This window comes from Calypte anna, chromosome 6, assembly GCF_003957555.1.
Source record: "Calypte anna isolate BGI_N300 chromosome 6, bCalAnn1_v1.p, whole genome shotgun sequence".
Taxonomy (NCBI): Eukaryota; Metazoa; Chordata; class Aves; order Apodiformes; family Trochilidae; genus Calypte; species Calypte anna.
The window spans coordinates 19,613,765-19,638,176 of record NC_044252.1 but is presented as its reverse complement, the minus strand read 5'-3'; the positions used below and the strand labels follow the sequence as shown (position 1 = coordinate 19,638,176).

The following is a 24,412-nucleotide window of genomic DNA, read 5'->3' as shown; positions in this document are numbered from 1 at the left end:
CCTTTCTTCATTAAAGCCAAACTCTACCAATGTTTTAATAGCATACATTTTACTGGCAGTTCAAGAAAAGTATCTTAGAAAATATTGCACACTTCTGCATATAGGTCTAGTTATGACTGACACAGGCAACATCCAGATATTCTTGGTCATATACAATAATTCACCTTTAACTACAAGCATCTTAGCAGTTCTTTTATTGTACTTTTTCACCCCTTTTTGAAAGGAGAAAAGGATAGATGAGTATTGACTGAAAGAAGAAAAATGTTGAAACTCATCCTGATGGCAGAGAAAGCAGGTAAAGAAGTCTGCAGAACTGCCTTGGGAGAAAAGAAAGTGAGACTTCCTTTTTAGAGTTTACATTCCCTAGATCTCAAAGCATGAAAATGGCAAACAATGTGTAAAGCTACACAGTTCCCAGACTATGAGTACAGAAAGACAGAAACCCACAGCATGGTACCCCTATCTGGCAGGAAAAGCTGAGAAGACATCTGTTTTATAAAGAAACAGAAGAGCTGACACTGACCACTTCCCCCAAGACTGGGCCCAAGATTAAAATACAACATAGATAGATAAACTGGTAATTTATCTAAGTCCAGAAATCTCAGAGCTAGATATCAAATCTCTTACAGCAAGGAACACCCAAAATGAGCTAAGTGACCCTAATTCTCCTAGCTGGAGAGCAGCAAACCAGCCTGCCAATCAGACTGAATTAGCTACTCACTCAGTACAAATAATTCAGCATTGTAAGACTGAAGATCACTTCATTTCTGCTGCACTAAAAACACTTCAGCCTTTCTCTTGTTCCACACTTGATACCCAGGAACACCCTCAAAAAAGTCACTTAATCACATGCCCTCTTCAAGGCTAGGTGGACCACGCTTTTAAAAAGTTACCTGCTTTGGTGATGTTAAAATAAACATTATTTCCATTGCCTGCATGACAAAGTCTGATCATAGTTCAGATTCAGAAAAAATATGAAGCTTTAAATACTATGAGCAACAGGACAGACTCTTCATTTCTCACTCCTGAGCACTTTCACTACCTCCACTGAGATCATGAGGAACTTATATCCCAAAATGAAAATTATATCTCAGAACCATTTCAATTTGGTTTTTATATCAGATTCTTTTATGGTTAATCTTTCTGTTCATATTCTCATCTAAAGGACTTGTTTTGTGTTCAAGATAATTATTTTTTGTTCCAAGTATCTGCTGGAATGTGAGGGGGCACATATGCCAAGAAGGGCTCTGTTCCAAGAAAAGAAGCAAAGTTTCGAACTTCAGATAAACCACCTGCAATATTTCATTATAACACATTTACTGACAGTACTAAAAATATGTATTTGCTGAAGAGTTGGTTGCCAGCAGCAGGTTGAAATGATCCTGAAATAGCTGCATTGCCTTTGTAACATGCAGTGGAGGCTCCAAAACATGTACAGCTTTTCTAGAATTAAATGTCTCTGTGTTTTCAAAATCCAGTGCTTCGGTACTCATCTTTTCACCCATTCCATTTAAAAATTTGGATAGTAAATGTAAAGCTAAGTCACATGTTAGTGCTGTAAGCTAAAAGTATTTGAGAAAGCAAGACTCATTTGCCAAAAAGGGGAACAACTTAAAAAGTAATTTGCAAGCTGTCTCATTACTATTCTTTATCTGGTTTTTTTTGGGGGGTTGTTTTTTAAAAATAGGATTTTTCTGGTTGTTTTACTTTTTATCTACACAAGAAAAAGAAGCATAAAACCTGGGAAAGGACAGTATTAAATGTCAGAGGAATGGAAGATTTAAAGGGAAAAAAACCCCACACAGTGTACTATGAAAGACAAAGGAGGTAAAACAAAGAGGAAGCAGCTCTGAGATTAGGTTATGTTAATAAGATTCCATAAAGAGCAGTTGAAATTTTGCACAAGATGGAATCACCCAGGAATGCCTACCAAGAACTGAAAAAAATCAAGCTGAAGTACATAACCTTGAGTAACTATATTCTGAAATCTTCAAGGTGAAAATAAATGAAAATATGACAATGACTTAAGAAACAAGCAAAATCAAGCAGAGATCACTTACTTTCTCAAGGTGATTACAGACTAAACTGTGCTGCTACTTTAAGCGGCAGAGCCAGAGGAGAGTGGGATAAATAAGAAAAAAAGCAAGTGAGTTTAGAAGATATGACAAGTGAAGTCTGAGGAAGGTGCAGAGAAAGACAGCATATGAAAACATTCTGCATTTTTAGTAGAGGACAAGCAGCAAGAGGTACAGAGGAAGAGTCAAGAACAGTTTTCACAGAAAAAGCAACAATGAAAATGCAATAGGAAAGTGATTTGAGGAGTAGATCGATGTTTGCAGATAGTGTCTTTTTTTTTGCTGTTACTTTTTTTTTCTTTTTTTTCTTTTTTTTTTTTTTTAATTAAATGTAGTAGTTTAAAATAGTAACATAGATTTGGTAGGAAGAATGGACATGTCCCGAAACAGCCACTTCTACAAACATTGCCAGTCATGCCCCATAGTGTGAAAACTATGAGGAGACAGTAGAAGCAAGTGCATGCTAGGTCAAGCAAAGGCTGAGGAAAAAGAAAGAAAGACAGGGAATTAACTGTATTAATAGAAAAAAAAAAAAAAACCAAAATCAAACAGCTGGGCAGAAACACAGAGAGAGAGAGAGAACTATGGTACACAAGACTTCTCCAATAGTTACTGGACTAGAAGGTGGAAGACAGCTAAGTAATGAGGCAGGAAGGCCAAAACAGGTGAGCAGCACTGAGTGAGAAAATAAGACAGTTAGAGAGGTCATGGAATTGCCAGTAATTGACAGAAATGTATGCTAGAAAAGAAGCTCAGCCAAGGGGCTCTCCAGCAAATGGAAAAGGTAGTATCAAACTTTACTGTTAGAGTTGGGACTCTTTGTTCTTACTTTTTAAGCAGAAGAAAACAGTATTACTTTCAAATGTCTTTCAAATGTTCATTTAAGTTGGTCAAGTCTCCTACAGAAATTGATAACCTACAGATGAATATATTAAGCTTGTTTTGGAAAGCATACTTTAGTTGAAAAGCAAGAATTTCATTTCTATCTCATGAGTTAACATTAAATAGCATTATGACACACAGGTGCTGCTGTGCAATGTGCCACCTCCAACACTTACACAGATTGGCTCTGCTGAGTATTGGAAACTATTCTCTACAGAATGACCCAAAAGCACAAAAAAATAACTATTTTTACCCAATATTAATTTATGTGCTAATATTCTGATCAAAAGAACACTTTTAAATTGTTATAAAGAGATAATAATAAAAGTATAAGCAAAATTGCACTTACATGATGTTGAAGTCTTTTTCCATAATAATAGAATTTCTAATAAAAATCTCTCATTTTCTCCATGTTCTGGTTCACATGGCAATTTGGTTAAAAAAAAATTTGTCTCAATTTGTATGTTTAAATAAATACTGCATTATAACACACGGAGTTTTAGCTAGCTTATAATATCTACTCAATTTTCCTGAGGGTTTGTTTTTGGTTTTGGTTTTTTTTTTCTTTGGGGGGGGGGTGGGGGGTGTTTTTTGTTTTTTTTTTATACAGCTTTCACATTAACACTTATTTTTGAGGGCTATGATCAGAATAGATGAGACAGTATTTCTTGCAGTTTTGAACAACTGAATAATGGTTAAAGACACGTGAAGGACATAGCACAGCAAATTTCAAGATATCAGTGTAAATCACTAGAGAACCCAGATGGTATGGCTGTAAAAATCCTCTGTACCTAAAAAGATAGAGAAAAAGGCACCAGATTGTAGACTAAGAAAAAATATTTTTCCACGTTACATATACATAGGAAAGGGGGTAAATGTGGTAGACATGACATCAGAAAAATATGTATATAAGCATAAGCATAGGAAGTGCCATACAGAACTGCATTTCTCCTCTATCAGTTTCAGTGTCCTGGCTTCTTAGAATGAGGAAAGTATTTGTAGCTCAATACCTCCTTTGTATTTGGCTTACAATTTGCTTTGGCCTTCAAAGTCAGTAAGAATGTATGTAAGCAAGAATGTGCACCTATTTTTAAACTTAACCAATGAAAGATTAAGACAGAAGAGTGTCCAGGTCCACTGGGAATATTTATTCATGGAAATGCTGCCACAACCTTTCACTATACAGTACCAGTTCAGTACCAGTACTATTCAGTATTAGAAATGGTTTCATCTCTCATGCTACATTTGGTAGAACAAACACAGTGTAGTAGCAAAAGTAATCAAAATTTGAAAACCAAATGAAGATTCTTTTTTTTTTCTTTTAAGAAACCTGAAACTACTGTGGAGACTAAGCTTGATACAGTGATTTTAGAACACTGTATACTAGCTGATGATCCAAAAATAAGACTGAACATGAAAAATGGACTCCAGTTTCACTACATATTTTCTGAACTAAGTGACTGCAGCAGAAGACCCAACTGTGCAGTTTGCTGATACACAAAAGCAAGTTTCTGAAATGCCAGTTAGATACTGTACACTTACAATAAATATATATACATTTCATCTTCCTACAGTAGGGATGATCATCTTAAGATGAGAAAACAGAATTTTTACATAGCTGACAACTCATTCATTAGCAAAAAAGCTGATTTTTGTTTAAACACCAAGCAAGCATGGACATATGAATATTCCTAACCTGTAAAATGATTCCTCCACATTATATCAGCGAAACTCATTGGTGGGCCACTGGGAGGGTAGTGTTTACCTTTCAGAGGCTCATGATCAGTCCTTATCATATCCATTAAGGAATTTTCCAAAGAGTGCAAGTTAAAAGTGTCATAGGGCCTATTCCGGTCCTAAAAGAAAAAAAAAAAAAAGAAGAAAAAAAAAAAAGAAAGAAAGAAAGAAAGAAAGAAAAAAAAGAAGAAGAAAAAAAGACTGTTATAGAAAAAATCATTTTCTAACACAGGCTTATTTTATATTTAATAATACGTCATCATCCATTTCTACATTTCTGCTCAATAGAACTTTTTCTATTACAAAAAAAAAGAAAAAAGGATAAAAATAAGCCTACTGTTGTTAAATTATACCTTTCATTTTGCAACTGCTGCTTTCACCAGTAGTGCTATGCAGAGGCCTTTTACTACTTCTAAAGTATATATACAAACAACAGTTAAATCTAAAAAATATCATTTCAATAAGAACTTATCAATAGTAAGAACTAAGAAACATTGATCTTCACACTGGATAAGTGAAATTGTTTCAGAGTTCAGAAATTTATTTTTTTTTTTACAGCTTCATCTGCCTTCTGTCACAGTTATACTTCAATCTAAGAGCTGAAGCAAACAATGCTTCAGATGCCAGCAGGCACATTTATTCCAAACAGTACCAAGTAATTCTTCAAATGTCTATCATGAATCTCACAGATTTAAGGAAATACACTAGATGCAGGACAAAACAAAAAGGTAAGTTATGCCACACTTTGAAACTAGGGCACTCAAAAACCTGAGTAAATATTGGTCTGTATTGTCTCAATCTCTCATTTTTAATTTGCATCTGATTTTTAATAATTACAAGGGAAAGAGGAAAAAAAAACCCAAACTTATAATTTTAAGAGAAGAAGCAGCAGTTGTCATGGAAAATTTAACACAAACTTATTAAGATAAAGTATTATTTGTCTTGAACTCTCTTTTTCTTAGATTTTATTTAAATGCAACTGAGAGAATGAGTACACCAGTTTACTTAAGCTGTCTTTCAATATTCCTGTTCTGGAATTCAAATAAACACACAAAAGTGTTTGATGTTACATAAAGCTCTGAAATACAGATATTCCTACTGCAAAAAAACTCATGTCTGTCTACTGTAGACAGTCTGTCTACTCTACACCAGAGATGTAACTTTCTTCTCCAACATACTAATTTTTATTTTCTATAAATGGGCTAGCATTATTTTCTTTACACATTTATTTAATCTACAGAGCACTTCCTGGAAGTCAAACATGATGTCCAAAGAACAATACCTGATTTCTGCCAGAACCTAAGCACTCAAGCTCAAATGAGCTCACTAATTTTAAATATTCATTGCTGACAGTTTTTATGTCTTCTGCATCTACTTAGAATGCAAATATTTCTATACCATAAGAAAGCAGATCAGGGTAGGGGGCTGGGTGGGAGGAGGTGGCAGGAGGACACCACCACAAAACAAACAAAACCAAGACAACAACCGGAACACATCAACCAAAACAAAACAAACACAAAAACCAAAAGTAAGTTTTTTTTGCTAAAACAGCTCATTGCTTGGTAATATGTAGCAGGAGAGCAGAAATGTAATTATATATAATCCATGTTATTCCCTCAAAGAAAGAATTTTAGTCATCTCTTTCTATTTCTTTCTTTTAATTACCATTTAAAAATCTGTACTGTGAATACATGACAAGATCAGATGTTATAGTACTGGAATATGGCATCTTTTTGAAGAACTAGGAAAGCAAGCATAGCTTAAATCTACACAGGGGTGGGAAAGTATTTTTTAGTCAGATCAGTCCACCAATCTCATTTACTATACAGGTGTAGCAGAGTTGGGCTCTATAGTAAAAACTGGCAGGAGAGCAAAAGGATAGGACTGCTGCTTTTGCCAACAATGATAATTTATTCCAGTTTTAAACATTCCTGAAATTACAGCTTTAGAGGCTGGAAGGAGTGAGTGCAGAAGAGGACAAAGCCTACAAATGTAATTTAATCATCCTTTATTAACATCTGTATGTTATATTTTAAATATGCTACTATAGCAGCAAATTGCTGGGAGAACTTTCTTTGTTCTGAAAATTCCCAAAGAGCTGTCCAAATGGAAACGTGTAAAAAGGGGAGGAAACCCATGTAACATCTAATACAAGGCTATAGAGAGTATGTTTGCTAGAATATGGGATGTTTCTAACCTTTTTAACGGGCGTACAAACCTGCAATAGTTTTCAAGATTAAATTAGACCTACACTGGACACAGGAAGATCAATTTAATTGTAACCCTTTGCCTATTTTAATACTTTCCACTACTGTACTTGAGTAAGCTGAACCAAGTAGAAGAAATTTAGACAGAACACAGGTTTACATGTATTGTTGTGCTATGTGCACAAGTATCACCCATGCAAACTTCAGACTTTTAGTGTGGGTGATAGAGAATAAAAAGAGCTAACATTCTAGTGACTAAGTAAAAGGGCTTAATAGCTTTCATTTCACCAGTAACTCATTTATACTCAGCAGATTTGAAGACTGGTTCCTAAATTCATCAATTTCTTCTAAGAAGCCTGGTGTATACATGCATAGGATGATGTTTCCTGGTTTCTGAGCATGAACAGGATCTCCTGGTTTTGTGTGAACTGATAGTGTTCCATCTCCAAGATTTGTTTTTTGCGTTGTTGCCACAGGCTACCAATCTGCTGCCAAACAATCCCAACAAAGAGAACATGAGAGCTTTGCAAGGAAGCTCAGGGACCTGGAATGAAAATCTGCAGAAAGGTGAAGTAGGATTAAAAACTTGGGGAAGTAGCTTGAAAATCAAACAAATCTGGAAAATCTGTTGGAATCTTCTGAAGAAGACAAAGGTCTTAAGACCTACTTAGATAAACTACATTATGGATAAAAGAGAAATCTCCAGCTACAAGGCACTGTCTTTGGCTACACAGCAGTCATTAAGTTAGCAAAAGATTAAGTCCAGCCTACCCATGCTGTAGTCCAGCCATGCTGGGTAGGTCCAGCCTACCCAGTCCTGGCATGTAGTGACAGCAGCTCTTTCATTCCTTGTTGGTTTCTAGAGTATGTGGCATCATATTTCAGTTCTTAAAATACTACAGACTCGAAAGAAAGAAAACCAGATTAATAATAACAACTCATAAAGATATGAGTCCCAGAACTTTAAAGTCCATCCTGGGCTGTTTTATGTTAATCCACTGACACAGACTTCCTCAAAGTGTATGTTAAGCACAGTGAAAAATTACAAATGCACATACAGGATCAGAGTTTTGAAGGATCATAAAGTGAAATACACTTCCAGTTGAAGTATAGCCTCAACTTTCTATATCTAGGTATCTTGTAAAACTGATTAAAAATGTCATGAAAAAGTGTCTGTAATCTGTCCATTGATTTACAGTATCTGTCTGTTAATTTACAAAAACCAACAGAACGATTATAAAAACCGCAGTAACTCTGCCAAAAAATAACTGTGCAGTGAAGACAAAAATAAAATGTGAAAATACAATAATTTGCATTTTACCTGCACTTAACACCTATGCTTATGCTAGTCCTTAGCTACACAACCACAATAATTTTTCAGAGGTCTCCAGTCTCCATTCAATACATGTAATGAACCAGCTCCAAGGATGAGGCTTTGAAGAGGCCTCTTAGTCTCTAGGAGAGATGCCTGTGTTGCTTATTCCAAGAGATGGCCAATATTTAATCAGTGTGGCAGCAAATTCCAGAATGGGAAAAGACATTCTTTAAGTTAGGGGTAATCTTAATTATGAAACAAAGATTACTTAGCAGTACCTGAAGTATGTAATTGACAGGTATGTAGTATTACCTGAAATCAAAAGAACTCTTTTCCTTTGCTACACCCTGTAATGTGGTGTGCTTATTTGTTTTGTGGTGTGCCCCCTTCAGACTCAAAACATGGGTATGTAAGGGCAAGGCATACCTAGTACTACTTCAGTTCCCTTCCAATAAATAACAAAGCATGTCTTTATTGGTAAGAGGGAAAGATAAAGAATTGAGAAAAGAATATATGACTTCATTATGAATGACAAAGCCAAGACCAGATCTGTAGATGGGGCCATTTTTTAGTACACAATCAGCAAACCCTCAGATACCCAGACCCTTCCAAAGATACATTTCCCTGTGTCTGTATATTTCCATCTATCTGCTGACTTCCGATTAAGCTTCCAAGCTTCCCGTATTCTGAACAATATATCCTTTTCAGTAATTTCAGTGTTCTACATTCTTATGCTGCCCTAAATTCTCAAGCTTCCTGCAGCAGTATATGGCACAATGCAGTATATCTCTGCCAAGCAAGACGGCCTCCATGCACTGAATTACTGTTACCAGAATACCAAAACTACAGATGTGTTCACAGAAGTCTCAGCATTTTTTACTTACTTGTTTCTGTGACAATACATGTAGTAATTTCATGAGAAGGAAGAGATGAGATCCTAGAGAATGGCTAAAATTAACATGGCTTAAACAGCTTTCCTATCAATGCAAACATCTTCACTGTGGTCACTGCTGTGTTTCATTCTTCTGTGTCTGACATAAGCCTGGATTTGGCTGCACAGGACTGCTATGCTTTGCCAACTAAAGCTGAAGTCAATGAAACCACAGCTTCTAATAAATACAGGGTAAAATGCCAGCACTGTTAAACTGGGTTTGCTCATTCTGCTCTAGCACTTGCAGAAGGGGTTAGTATTAACAACACAAGGAAAACAAGTTAGTCTCACTACAGTATCCCAATACAAACCAGCAAGAACAGCTACTGAAAAAAAGAATTATTGTGGAAGTTTGGCTTGGGACACACTCGATCTACCATGCTGGTGCACAGGAAGGACCACGTATAGCAAGCTCTAAATATTCCCTGAGCAGTTTTTAGCTCCTAGCAGCTTCAGCTGTGATACAATCCTACTTGCATTTTCAGCAAAGTTTAAAGAAAAAAAACCAAACAGCCTTCCAACAAATAAGAAATGTGAGAAATATGGTCACATGGTAAAGTGATCACTTTGCAAAAGAAGAAAAAAAGCCTTGTAGATGGCAAGTGTTACTTCCTTTGCAGTTTGGTGCTGGAATGCTACCAATAACAACATGACTGGCAACACAGATATAGTATGCAGAACTAGAATAATGAGAAATTTCAGTAATTTTTTCCTAATATTTGATTTCTTTAAAATATAAACAAATAACACACAAAACAAGTACAATTATCTAAAATACAGGTAGATGGGAAAAATAAAGTTGTCTAGTACTAAGTAAATGCAGGTAGGTGGGAAAAATAAAGTCTAGTACTAAGACTTAATAGAATTTTAATTCCACTTCCTTTTTTGATCTTTCCAATTAATTTTGGATAGTATTTTAAAAAGCTGTATTTATTATGCTTCGTTACTGGAACAAAAAGCAGAATGTTTTCTTACATTATTATTGCTCTTGGAACACCTACAGAAGAAACACATCACCTTGTAATACATTTATCTTTGTTTTTCACTACCAACTGTAGCACGTTTTACTTTCATAGGTGTTCAGAGGTTCACTGTGCAAAAGGTGAGTTTTGAATAAGGCAAAGTTTGTTCAAAAAGCTTCTAAGAAAAATAAGGAAGTTTAACACAAATATAAAACAATATCCGATTGTATGTAGATGATGGAAATACTTCCCTATAAACTGAAAAATAACATTACAGAACTCAATTAACAATATTTAACCATCTTGTATGTTATATAAATTTTCACTGCTAACATGCAAGAACTCAGATGGAATGCAAAAGCTTTGAAAACTTGACCTATTCAAACAACTTTTACACAGGCAGAGGAAAAGGCTATACTCAACCTCGACCTCCTCAAATTCTGAACTTTAAAATGTTACAAGAAAACTTTCATTTTTCAAGTGAAATGTTTATAATTTCTATTTCTAAATGAACTAAAGAGCATGAGAATAAGAAGGGATACAACAGGCATTATATAGAATTACATAAACTAATATAATTTATATTATTCAGTTTAAAGGTAATTTTACCCTGTAGTTGAGATTCCCTATTAGTATAACTTAATGCATCAAAGTATACACAAAAATGTTGAGGCTTTATAGCCATAAGTTTAGCATCATAATCACTTAAACAGAATATCCTGACAAGCTCACTGAACATTAACTATTTCCTTGCAAACTTCAAGAAAGTGATAGAATTTACTGTTTTCCTAAATAGAGTTGGTAGCTGTAGGGAAGACTAAGAGGAAAATATTAACTGTTTCCCTTGTTTAGATAATTCATGTTGGACATGCTATGGCCCCATACATGGCCTCATACAGTATGGCCCTAGTGGACACAAACTATATACACACACACAAGATTTATACGTATAAGTATATACGTATATATATTGTTCTATATTGCACTGTTCATTTCTTTCATCAGAGCTTTACTAAGCAATAGCCTGCTTACTGTGTTCTTTGAAGCACCCTTACCTGTTTTTCCAATACAGACTTTTATAATATGCCAAACTTACTACTAACATGATCACTGTTATTATTTCTTCTAGATTCAAAGCCATTAAAGTGCATAGTCAAATGTTTAAATCACCTAAAACAATCCTCCCATAGGGGACACTATTGCCAGCATACAAAAGAATAATATACTTAGTATTTCAAATATCTTCCTTTTGTGATAAAAATAATTAGACAATGTGTTTAAAAACCCAGACACACCCACCAGAAAACCAAAATAATCGAAAAAGCAGCTATTATTCTTACACCCCATTACATTACTGTAGAGAATGATCTGCAGACATTACAACTGACTGAACACTCACTGAAAGGATTCATGTTTAGTCATATCTTGTCCAATGTGATGCTTTAGATAAAAATCTGCTTAGCAGTCCTGCTGCTGAATGCATCTGAAAAAGCTGATGCATCCACTTTCTTTTATCGCTACTGATTCCAGTAACAAACAGTTCTAACACTTGCAAAATACAGGATTAAATTAGTTACACCCAAGATGATTACCAATTCACAAAAACAAGCAAGTGGAAAAAAAAAGTCAGCAGCAGAATTTACAAGGCCATTCATTACACCCTTGAGCTATTAAAATGACATAATTTAACTGGTTCGCTGGTCTGCTGTGCAAGAGTCCAACACTGATTAGTTACCTCTCAGCTTCTACCACTCTGTTCAGTAGAATGATGCTGATGTCCCATAGCAAGGAAAAACCAACATTGACCTATGAACACCTTGCCAGCTAAATCAGCACAAGTTAAGTGCAAACCTCAAATCATTAGATGAAAGCACTAAAAACATATAAACACTGCAAATGGAGGAAAAGAGTACTGGGAATGCAACAGCATAAAAGGATCTGAATGATGACCCTTTGCAGTCTGAACCATTTAATATACAAGAGAGTAGAGACATTCTGTTTAAGGAAGCTGTTGTCTCAGATTTACAATAGGAGCAGTCTGTATCATGGCATTACAGGATAATGAAACAAAAGAGGAGACAGAAAAGGATGCAAGCAATAACTGTCAAACAGGTGTCTGAACACCACTGCCCAGTAGCTTAATTTACAGTGATCACCACCGTAAAGAAACCTCAAGGATTTCTCTGAAACAGAAACAGTGGTTTTGCACATAGTTACCAATCATTAGCAAGATATATTGCTGGGATATATTGGTAAGGCCAAAAAAAAAAGTGTTAAAAAAATGTTTATGCCTTATGACAAACAAAATACTGTGCTTTTAACAATGCCAGTAAAATAATATCTAACAGGCATATGTCAAGTCAGGCTCCTGTTTCATTAGTATTATGTTCAGAAAAAAGACCAATTAGATATTGGGAAGGAATTTTTTGCTGTGAGGGTGGTGGCACACTGGAACCAGTTGCCCAGAGAAGCTGTGGCTGTCCCCTCCCTGGAGTGTTCAAGCCCAGGCTGGATGGAGCTTTGAGCAACCTGGTCAAGTGGCATGTGTTCCTGCCCATGCAGAAGCACTGGAATGAGATGATCTTTAAAGGCCCTTCCAACCCCAACCATTCTATGATTCTATGAATACAGCCTTTTATTTCAAAAAGGAAACCAACAAAATGTTCAGTGGAAACAGTTGCTCAGTAAAGGGGAAGAAAAAAGTGAGTTTGTTTACCAATATTTACTCACAGGCCTAAAACAGGCCTAATTTTTCTCAATGAAAAATAGCTCTCAAAGAAAAGAGGAGATAATCTTTTCATTGTGGTGTCACTTTGCATCCAGCAGGATTCAAAGAAAATGTTTAACCTATTAGATGCCATATACTTCTAATCACTAGAAATACTTGTTCACAGGATGATTAATATGCATGAAAAAATGTGGCACAAAAATTAAAACCTTCTTTGAAGACGTACACACAGAAATCCATTCTGTCAGCTTCTTCTAATGGGGACTGAGATTAGTTAGGCAACTAACTGGGACTTTATTGAGGACATAATCTACCACAGAAAGACACCTTTTCATAAGGGAAAGAGGCCTACAGGCTCTCTCAAGCTGTGCACCTACTTTTAAACATGAGCTGAAGACTCCTCGTAGAGCCACTGGAATATAAGGCAATCATTTTCCTAAAGTGTCTTAAGAATATTTGCTATTAACTATTTAATTAGCTTCAAAGATATGCAAGGCTGCAGATATGCAACTGAACAAATGGAGAAAAGCACTCACAGCATCAAGCTCCACATAGAGTAAGGTAGGGCATAAGGGGAGGAAAAAAAACTCCACAGCCCAAAATTACATTTTAATTGGAAGAAATACTTTAAATCATTTATATACCAGCAATTCCATTTCAGACTAAATTTTGTAACCAAAGAAGGTATTTTTCCAACTGCAAGTACTGAATCATCCCATATATAAAAAAATTCAGTTTAATATAAAAGTCAGTATTAAAATAACTAAATACATCGTTTCATATAACAAATTTACTAAGATAGTAACTGAATCACACTATGCATACTTGCATAGTGCATCTTTTATTACCTAAGGTGTTCAAAGGCATACAGGATATGAGGACAAAAACAACTGTCTCATGTACAAGTGCCTGAATGTTAAATGAAAAATAAGCAGATTATTTCTTCTTAAAAGAGAGGAAGCCAAAAGTGGATTTGTGTTGTTAGCAGGTACACACTCAAATTGCTGCTGTGCATTTTTCAGAAACCATATACAAAATACACAAGTACACGTATGAACATGCAGTTAACCAAAAGGAAACTATTTTCATTAACTCCTCACCAAAATTGGAAAGGATACTCATAAGAACAAGAAAAATGCTTTCCTTTTACATTGTAAGAGCTAAATTGATTCAGCACAGGGCAAATTCAGCTAAGATCGCTTCAGACAGAGAAAATGTCTTGAGGTAAAAGACTACCTGATTTGCAACCAAACTGTCCTTTTTTTGTACAGGTTAATAAAGATTTCTAGTCACCTTAAAAAATGTTGCTATAAGGAAAGAGGAAGGATGGTCAGCCACTTAAGTACATTCAGAGAAACTGTAACAAGTTCAGCACAAATACCTTGGACAGCAAATGTCTCAGAAAATCTCTAGCAAGACTGATAAGAGAATTAAACAAAAACATATCAGAGGAAGCCAGGAGACAATAATGTAGCCTCCACAACTGGTCTTCAAATACTGAGGGTATTTGAATGTATGAATATTTATCACTTCAAATATGTCAGGTAAAGAGTAAGAGACAAAGTAGTATCATCTGTCCAATTCAATAGCAGACATCAGGAGCATGTGAACACTGTAATTGTCAGTAAGACACAGCTAGTGGAAGGACTAAAGCTACTAAAAGTAACAGTGCCAGTACTGTGTATACCTGATCAGCAAAATAAAAATGAAAGTATTACAATAACTGAAGAAGGATATGAAAATACAGATGACAAACACTATTTGTAGCTTTTGCAACTGAAATTCAATGATATATTTGCATCAGAAATAAAAAGCAGAGGTAATGTAGCATCATACATTAATGACACATTATCCTGGAAAGTATGATTTCTGTTTTTTGAAAAAATATTCTATGGCTGATCTAACAAGGACCTCAATATAGCATTTCAAATGGTGCTACAAGCAAAGCACCTACATAACTGCAGCAAAAAAGGGGGTCATTAATGCAACTGAGGTAAGAAATAAAATGACAAAATCAGGGAAAAAGTGATAGTGCTCGACAGAGAAATCTGCTAAGAAAAGCGTCTCGTGGAACTTCTTAAAGTTCTCAACAAATGTTGAGACCACTTTTATCAACAATGTTCACTATTTAAATAGGAACACACTAATAATATTTACAAGATATCATCAATACAGAAGAGATAAGCTATCATTCAGGAAGAATTGAATTAATCTGTAGAACTGTAGAAATGCAGGATGATATTTAATAGTGCTAATTACAAAGTCATGACCTCAAGGGCTCAATTTTCATGATAAATAGAAGCTTGTTGACCAGAAAGAAGGACAGAGAAAGACAAGAGTTTAACAGTTAATTTCTGGACAGCTATAAGCTGCGAGTATGAATGTAATTGTTAAAAGGTAAGCAAAATAGCAGGTTGTATGAAAAATTGTACTTACAGTAGGGCTGCCTTTTGCATCTATCCAAATCTGGTTTGATTTTAAAAAAAAGTATTTTCATTGTATTTGTTCTTTTAAATTATTTGCCTTGCTCTGCATGCCCAGGGGAGCCAAGGACTGAGCTATATTTTGAAACATTGAGCAGTTCTAATATAGGTTCAAACAAGGCTACTATGTAAGCAAACTAAGAAAACTTTCCCATTTCTCTAGAAAGTGAAGCCTTCCAAATAAAGCTACTTGAAAATTATTTCTATTAAATTTAACTGTTTAAGTGTCACACATGATGTCCGACAGTTCTTCATTATATAAGTAACCTGTTTTTGCTTTGCAAAACCATCTAAGAGTGAGTTCCTGCTTAGACAAGGGAGGAAAGTCAATCTTCAGAAGCCCACATCAAAACGTTGCTTGTGAGCTCTGATGACAATTATGGTTGATTTTCATTACTCAGAAGTCACAAGTACAGCTTCATTTATTAGCAGTCAACTATAGCAAGAGCCAACAAGCTGAGGACCCTTAACACTGAAATGCTAAACCCAGCCTAAGGTTTGCAAGATTTTATTTACAGAAATTCTCATCCACAGAAAGTAAATTGGTATATTTTAATCTTGAATTAACATACATGAAAATATCACCTCACTTTCATTTTGTATTATAAAAACCCTACTTTTTCTTAGCCCTGACTTTCAGTTCATTCACCCTCTTGTTCTGCCTTAGTTTTCCTACAGCAGTTAGCTGCTACTTTGGGCTTTGTGAGTTTTAAGAAAAGCCCTTTCTGTTACTGTGAAGTTTCAGTGTTGGGGTTTTGTTTTTGTTTTTTTTTTTAATGATGAAGCAAGAAGCAATGAGAAAGAATACATAAGTGATATAACTACTTAATGAGTTGAAGTATTAGGACAAATTGTTATAGTAATGATAAATTAAAAGGTATCACTAAAATGTATAAATAATTGAAAGAAAACTTTAAAACCATGAAGCACAATGAGGACAAGCAAACATGAGAATGGTGTCCCAGGGGAAGTGGTAGATTCCCCCACTGTGGACAGCTTCAAGTCTCAGCTTGACAGAGTGCTGAGACACCTCATATAAACTATAGTATTACCTAGAAGGGTTGGACCAGGTGATCCTTGAGCTCCCTTACAACCTGACATTCTATGAAGTGTGTTATAAACATTTCACAGGCTTGGTTATTATGCATCTTAATGTTTACTAAGCACATCAATAGACAGTATTAGATTTGGTTACAAGCCATCTGTTAATATGCTGGACCCAAACAATCAGTTAGCATATTAATCATTTATTAATCCTTTACAAATATACAGTTACTCTGAAAGTAATGTTGTATATGGTAGTAACACAAGCTACCTACATATTAATTCATTAATGCTTTTAAAAATCTCCTTCACAAAGTAAAATGCTGCATGCATTAGAGCTTAAAAAAAAGGCTCTAAGTAGTACTCTGGAAAACAATTCCTCAGGAGACCACAGGGGACATGGAATTTTAACAGATTTAAGGTTTATGAAGTATGATCTCCTGAGTGATGTGAGGTGATGTAACATTTCATGAATGTGTATCACATGCTGCTCATTCTCTACCTTATTTCTGGATGCGTAACACATGGTAAACTTTACAAAGAAGTTTTACCTTTCTATCTTTTACATTCTAGGTGTCTACCTGATAACTAAGCAGACACCAACTCTCTTGGACCTCAATCAATGCACTATCAGTGATATACAAACAAGAATTGCTCAGTTCAGGAAGAGCTTGTCATATATGCATATAAAATAAATCAATAAATATATTACTGAACATGAGAAAAATTCATTACCTGAACTAAAGCACAAGTACTTTCTTACAAATAAGGGTTAAAGCTTCCATCCATTTATTTTTTCACTTTTTAATTTAGATTGATTTCTTTAATCCTTTTTTAAGGTTAACAGGGAAGAAATAGAAAAATTTAAAAGACAGAGTAAAATAGAAAAGAGAAAAAGAATGATAGGAGAGCTCCTGGTAATGTCAGTGGAAGGAAGACTTGAAAAATTGAGATGATCTAACATTTAATAAAGCATCTTGAAATGCATTGTTCTTAGATTTTCTGATTTAATAGAGAAACACTGTAAACCAAAATAAACAGGTTTTTCAAAAATACTATTTTAAACATAACCAGGAAAAAAAAAAGTCAAATAAATCATTAAAAAGTCCCCTAAAATTCTGCAAAAAAACATTCCAGGTGAAAGTAAAAACATATGCATAGAGGAAAACACTCAGCATAGCTGAGAAGATGGTTCAGTGATGCTTGGCACAAACTCCAAATCTTCCCCTATTCGATGCCTTTTTATGTTTAACAGTTTCAATGCCTTCAGAGTCTGAACTGATTGCTACATACATTGTACAGCGTATAACTAAAATTAAATGGCACTTCATGGTCAGATGCCGGTGAGCAAGTAAATCATGCTGATTACTGATTTCATTGGCAAAGTAAAATTTGAAAGCAAACAAAAAAAACACCTTAGTTTTAATTTTTTTTCCCTTTTTATAAGTAGAAGCAGAAGAAATATGAGGTGAGCAGAAGGAATAAGCTTAAGATTGAAGAAACATCCAAGAGATCGTCTACAATGTTAAGAAAGATTGTAAAAAGTTAAGACACTCAAATTCACACTTCAACACACACACACACACACACACACACACACATTTGTAGCAAGGATTTAGAACATTCACATGAATACATAAAGCTTACTTTTTGACATTATGACTGTAGAAAACCAGTAACCAGTAAAAAACTGTGAAAGTTACAGAAAAAAAAACCAAACCCAAACCAAAACTTAAATTTCAAAAATAAAAAAAAAAGAATACAAAAATAGTTAGTTTTGTAGTTACAGTTCCTGCTCCCAGATTTCATTTATGATAATTTAAACTTTATCCTTGAAAATCAAGTCAAAATCACTGGCCTGGCTTTTTTCATTCTTATCAGTTAGAAATTACATAAACATTCAAGACAATATGGCAACTCCTACCTTCACACACACACCTCTTTGCTGGTAAGAAACAGCAGGTAAAAACCTAAACATTTTCATTGCTTCAAGCAGAATGAAGTACCAACTGCCAAGGAGGAATTATGAATTTTCATTTAATCCAAAAATATATTTTATGATCAAATGTTTTCAAATAAAATGTCTGTTATGTTTTATCTGTAGCAGCTTTCATAAGAAACCATAATAACAAAAACTTCCTTTAGGAAATAAATCTTAATTGCCAAAAAAGCCTTTAGCACTCTGACAACAAAACCAAGAAAGCTTCAATAGGATATTTTCTTTGTTTTGAAGAGCCATTCTTTTATATAGAATATATTATTTCAGGAACATAATGCATATAGACACCATCACTCTAAAGTTGTCTGACATTTCTAATGAAAAGGTCAGCTTTAAGTTGCTTACAGTGTTGCCAAAAATAACTTTTCGAGGGTGAATCCTTCTAAGAGGCACATCTCTTGCAAGAATTCTTCCATGTAGGAAAGATTAATTTCACTGGAACATCCATTTTAAATTATGACATAAACGAAAAATAGATATATTAGAAATGTCCTTGTTAAAGACATACTGTTTCTCATTTTATGTTGGAAGTGTTCTTCTGTCAATCTGTTTGAAAAATCTATCCCAAGTCACACATTCTGGAACCTGATTTAGGGAAGGGGAAAGACAATCAGTTTGGCATGTTCAGTCTGAATTATCACTTGGTTAAAGTTCTTAAATTTCTAAAATTCAGATCTTCTAGCTAGTATTTCTGAAAACTCCATTCTCCCTGCATTTGTTAAACCTACTTACATCACTCTATGCTATTAAGTTTTCACACAAGGGAAATTTCATAGGAGCAATTCCCAGAAAGTAAGTGAACACAATTCAGCTTATGACTACAGATATTTTTGGGTCTTTCTCTGTAACGTCAAGCTTTTACATAGAAAGTAGAATACAGCTTCAGTAAATGAAATGAAAATGCCTCAGTAAATGAAAAGCCTCAGTAAAGAAGGGGATAAAAAAGCAGGAACAAAAAGAGGATAAAGGAAGTTTGAAAGGATTGAACAGTTCAAGCCTGGATGAAACAAAAAAGGGGCCATGTTCACAAAAACCACAGTTTACCCAAAACTGAAACCCACTGACACTATGCACTCTGTACACAACCCTCATTAATTTTGTTAAACCAGGAACAATCTGTGCAGTTATCAAAACACTCCAACTTGGCTGATGAATCATGTGAAGGTCAGCATCCTAACATGTAACAGAAGCTGTGGGGTTGCTTAAGTATTTTACTAAAGCTCTAAGAAATTTAAAAGAAAACTGCAATTCTTGCAAATTTTGCAAAGCTGTACACCAAAAAAAAAATAAGGATGTGGAAAAGTAAGATTGCTTGTGAAATTTAAATGCATTTTGCATTAATAAACTATAGCTCTCTAGCATTCAAAACCATTTAAAAAAACCAAAACAACCCTATCTCATCCAGTGCCTATCAGTGATGTTTATGAATAATTAGGAGGCTGTTTGCAGAAGTTTCTCACAGAATTTGGAAGGTGTACAGAGCCCAGTTTAAGGAAAAGTGGGCGTCACAATTAAGGAAATTAAATATTTCTTACTTGATAAAAAGTTCTTAATTCCTGAAAAACTGGCATGTAACAACTTAAATCTCTCACAGGTAAAAATTTCACTTTTTGGTGCCTAATTGGAAATTCATACAAGCTGCAAACAGAGAGATAGTCAATGGATGTTCGGCTTTCAATCAGCTGTATTTCTGATTTTTACTCTTCCCAGATTGAACAAACAGAAGAAAATAATTTCTCCAAATTCTGTGCACCTAACTTACATCCATAAAATGGAAATCACACCACTCTGTCTCTTAACATTCTTATGAAAAAGCAGATCAATATCTGTCCTGTACTTCTCTTCTGTAAGATGTTGGAAAAATTAACACTTCAATCTCTGGGTACGGAAAAAGTTAGTGTTTGAAAAGCAGACAGTAAACAGACAAAGACACATTAAACAAGGAAATGGAAGGAAAAGACAGAATCATATAACTGAAGCTTATGAAAATTTGACCAAGTTTGAAGATGCACAAGCCAAGTTTCTGTGGCATTACAGAACTTGCTTTTTTAAAATTCTCAAGTTTACAGGTAATAATAAAATATTAACAAATTAAGATCTATTTCTATATACAAAAATATATATCCATGTAAATACTTCAAAAAACACCTGCTCATTATCAGCATCTGCAATATTCTGAGACTTGCTTGAAAGCAATGCCTTTGCACTTCATAAATTTCTACTAAACAAAGAAACAAAGAAAAATTAAATAAAGAAGAAATAATAAAACAACACATGCTAATGGTACAGGAGTTATAAAATGTCACAATAGTCTAAAACCTGAAATGTCTAAACACTACTCTGACATACTTGTCAGAAACCAAGAAGGGAAAACTACTACAACTTGAACAGTCTCTGCAAAAACAAGTTTAGCTTAGGTATGAAAGAGGCAAATTATTTCAATACCAGCTAAACTTACTTTCTCAAAGTAGTTCTATAGCAGGCGTTGCTGAAAATTAGTTACAATTATCTTCTGGAGAAAAATGAACTGCTTAGGCACACAGAGGTATAGATTATAGATGTACATATATTTTGCATAATTTACAGACAAAATGCTAATATTACTAGGAATGAAAAAATTGTCTAAAACTTTGAAGAATTCACAGTTTATTTCTTTCATACTATATGTTCTGCTTACACTTGTTGCTGGCTAGATGGAAATAAAAAAATAAATCAATCTCTAAACACATATGGACATTTAGGAAGATTCCCTATAAGAGGGAAGTTATTGGCCCATGAAGAGATACTTTACCTAAAATCTGCTTAGAGCCATTATGCTGAAAGTCTTAAACAGATCCTTTTCCTTAAATAACATATCACATGTTACTATGATAAATGCAAAAGCAAAGCAGCATGATTATTCTGCGAAAAACAGTGTAGCTTCTAAAGGCCTTTATTTTCTGTGGGAGTTTATGCCACAATTTGGAATAAGGTTTTGATTTAATTTCTGGGACTAGCATCTTTTATTTGTTAATTTTATTCTCAAACTTGTAACACTATCTCAAGTGATCAGTAAAAGAAAAAGTTATCAGAAAAAGAGTAACAAATACCAGCCAGAGAGCCTTAGGGCCTCTCTCAAAGGTCCTCATGGGATGGCTTTTGGTATGGTATTTTCCTTTTCAGTCTAATTCAGAAGTTTTTGGAGGCACAGTAGTCTACCCAGTGCAAGCAAAATTCAGATGTCTACAGTTTAAGATTGCTCTATAACTTCAAACTAAGCAGTGCTATCTTTTTGCTTCCTTTTGGTATGCTGTGGTATGCCAGGAATCACTCATGAGTGACCTTAGCAAAAGGAGAGCTATTTCACCAACGGCAAGGAACAGGAAATGTTCATCATACACTAAGCACACTTATATTTTCTTCTTGAAAATCACCTGGAATGGAAAAACATTACTTTTCCAGGTGTCTCTCTCTCTTAACATTCAATTCACAAGAGCAGCCTTTAGCAAAACAACAAACAAACAAAAAACAAAACCAAACACAACACCAAAAAAGAACACACACAAAAAAACAACCAACCAAACAAAAAAAAAAAATCACAGAGAGAACTGGGGGTGTTCCAAGAAAGGAAATAGCAAAAGAAGCTGCCGTACCCTTCAGCTTCCTTTCTCCATTACCTCCAAAAGAAAAGATAATTCATTTATCAAACCTTTGAGTCAAAATTATTGATACATTGTTCTATATTAATACCTCTAATTTTTTTAAGGAAGTCCTGCCTATTTGTGAAGTTGTTCAGAATATCAACTTATACTGAACTCATGCCTTTGCTCTATCTTTATTAACCTCTGAGGGCTTATCTGTGATTCAACTGGTTACTTAAAATCAAGACAGCAATCAATAAGTAATTAGTACTCAAATAATTATACTTATGAAACATTGATGTGCTTTTCGTTCTGTTCTGTTACTTTAACTACTTTGAAATCACAGATTCTTAGACCTCAAATTTAAAATGTAACAAATATTATACAGTACTTCACAACTACTAAGGCTAGAACGTCATGTATTGCTTTTATCTTTTCCACTGGAAGACTACTGAGATACCATGACATGTTCTCACATTTTCATGTTCAGAATCAGGCTACTTAGTGTGCTTCTTAATAGTAACAACAGAATCATATAGAAAAGGAGGAGGGTAAGGAAAAACAAATGCATGGACTAAGTTACTTCCACAACAACCATGTCCTTTTTTAATTTTTTTTTTTTGCAGTTGCAGGCTGCCTGCATTTATGTGTCACCATGTAAGAAAGCTTAGAATCAGTTATTTTTCTTTTTCCTACATGTTAAGAAATAGTTTAAGACATCGTTAACACTATAAGTATTAACTAACCCTAATAAACTGTCAAGGAGCTGGAGGACAGGATGTCAAATGTAGAATAAAGAAATACAGTGTTTTAAAAATCAATCTTCAAATAGACTTATTGCATATAACTATTTCTGGCTGCAAAACAAAGTAAGTCTAGATGTAAACAAAGACTTTAAAATTACAGTTGCCCGAGCATATTAGCCAGTAAAACTTCTTCATTGAAAAACATTAAACTGTATTTGTTAGACATATGAATGCTCCAATACATTTTAATTCAGTTATCAGTTTTAATACACACTCACACATATATTTGTGAGATATCTTAATGTGCTTTTCAGGTTACCATAGGGATAAAAAACTGAACTATGAAAAATAAGCTAGAGCCACTACATTGCCTGTGAAGAGGCTAGCACAAACATTATAAAATTGGACTTAACAGCATATAAATATCCTTTTTCCTAGGACTAACAAACAAATTTATTTTGCCCATAATTTATTCTGAGCATCAATCTCTACTGGCATGGAGAAAGCTAAGTATGAGCTAACATCACAGACCTGAAGAACTTAAAATGTTTAAAGAAAGCAGCTTCTGAAGGAGCTATTAATCATCAACCAAAAGTCAAACTGGAACAACAAACATTATGCAGTGCCCATTCCCTTGTCCTTCATTTCACTCAAAAAGCAACTACGGAGTGTTTAGTACAAAACATGACAAAGTATTTGTGCCTGCTAATGTATTACGAATTAGTGTATCTCTATCTAAATATACAAATATATATTCATACAAATATATATTCATACAAACATTTATGCATCTATACTTATATGCATACACATTTACTGCATGGACTTGTATTTTAAGTATGAAATACTGAATTTCTATATAATTCCTATATGTAGCTTACAATTTCATCTGCATTCAGACTAATTGAAATCAACAAGGAAAAACACAAGCAGTCAAACACACCTCGAAAAAAATCTTCTCAGCCTCCTTGCAAATGATAGCACACTAAAACTATCTTTATCCACAATAATACCACCTTATTTCTTTCTGCTAGAGAAATATTTATCAGTAAAGCTGCCAAGAATGACTTGAAATATGCCAGAATCTTCAGAGCTCTGAATAGCTATGCATTTTTTAAATCTGAAACTTGCCTGTATTTTTTATTGCTTCTAGAGAACATTACTCATAAACCAGCAAAACTTGAACAGTTTCTGGGAAATTATTATAGTGATGTTATTATTAAAAATCCACAGGGTAGACTTCCTTAATTAGCATACTGGTCTCTAAACATTTAATTCCTTCTCTGTCTTCTGTAAACAGAATCACTTATCCATGCTTCCAAGGGTCTATTTCAAGCACCATCAATCTTCCTTCCCCACAGGCTGTGTCCCAATGTCTTTTTACGGCCAAATGTCAACAGAAATACACTATTTACCTGAGAAGTGAAGGAGAAGAGAATTCTAGGAGCAGGGCAGAAGCACAAGATGACAATAGCTCTCTTCAAGCCCCACCACTCTGCTGTAAAAAGGAACTGAACTGCTGCCCAGATCCCAGGAACAATCTCAATGTCAGCCTCAAATTTCAGAAATGAGGATCACCTAACATGATGGCACAACACTACTGCCTGTCACATCATAATCACAACAGAAGACCTTTGCCTGAACCACTCAGAATCTGAGAACACTCAGGAGAACAAACTGGCC

The 24,412-nt window shown here is 34.6% G+C and overlaps 1 protein-coding gene across 7 annotated transcripts in view; it reads right to left on the bottom strand.

Moving 5' to 3' along the window:
- CPEB3 (cytoplasmic polyadenylation element binding protein 3) overlaps nt 1-24,412 on the bottom strand; it is a 90,352-nt gene that overhangs the window by 53,750 nt on the left and 12,190 nt on the right. For 5 of the 7 annotated variants that reach the window (XM_030453123.1, XM_030453121.1, XM_030453124.1 and 2 more), the window contains exon 3: nt 4,654-4,813. The exons of 1 other annotated variant lie outside the window; for it this stretch is intronic. In XM_030453123.1, coding sequence (XP_030308983.1) covers nt 4,654-4,813 — 160 coding nt within the window. The remainder of the gene's footprint in view (nt 1-4,653; nt 4,814-24,412) is intronic. One more of the 7 variants, XM_030453126.1, reaches the window with a different exon arrangement.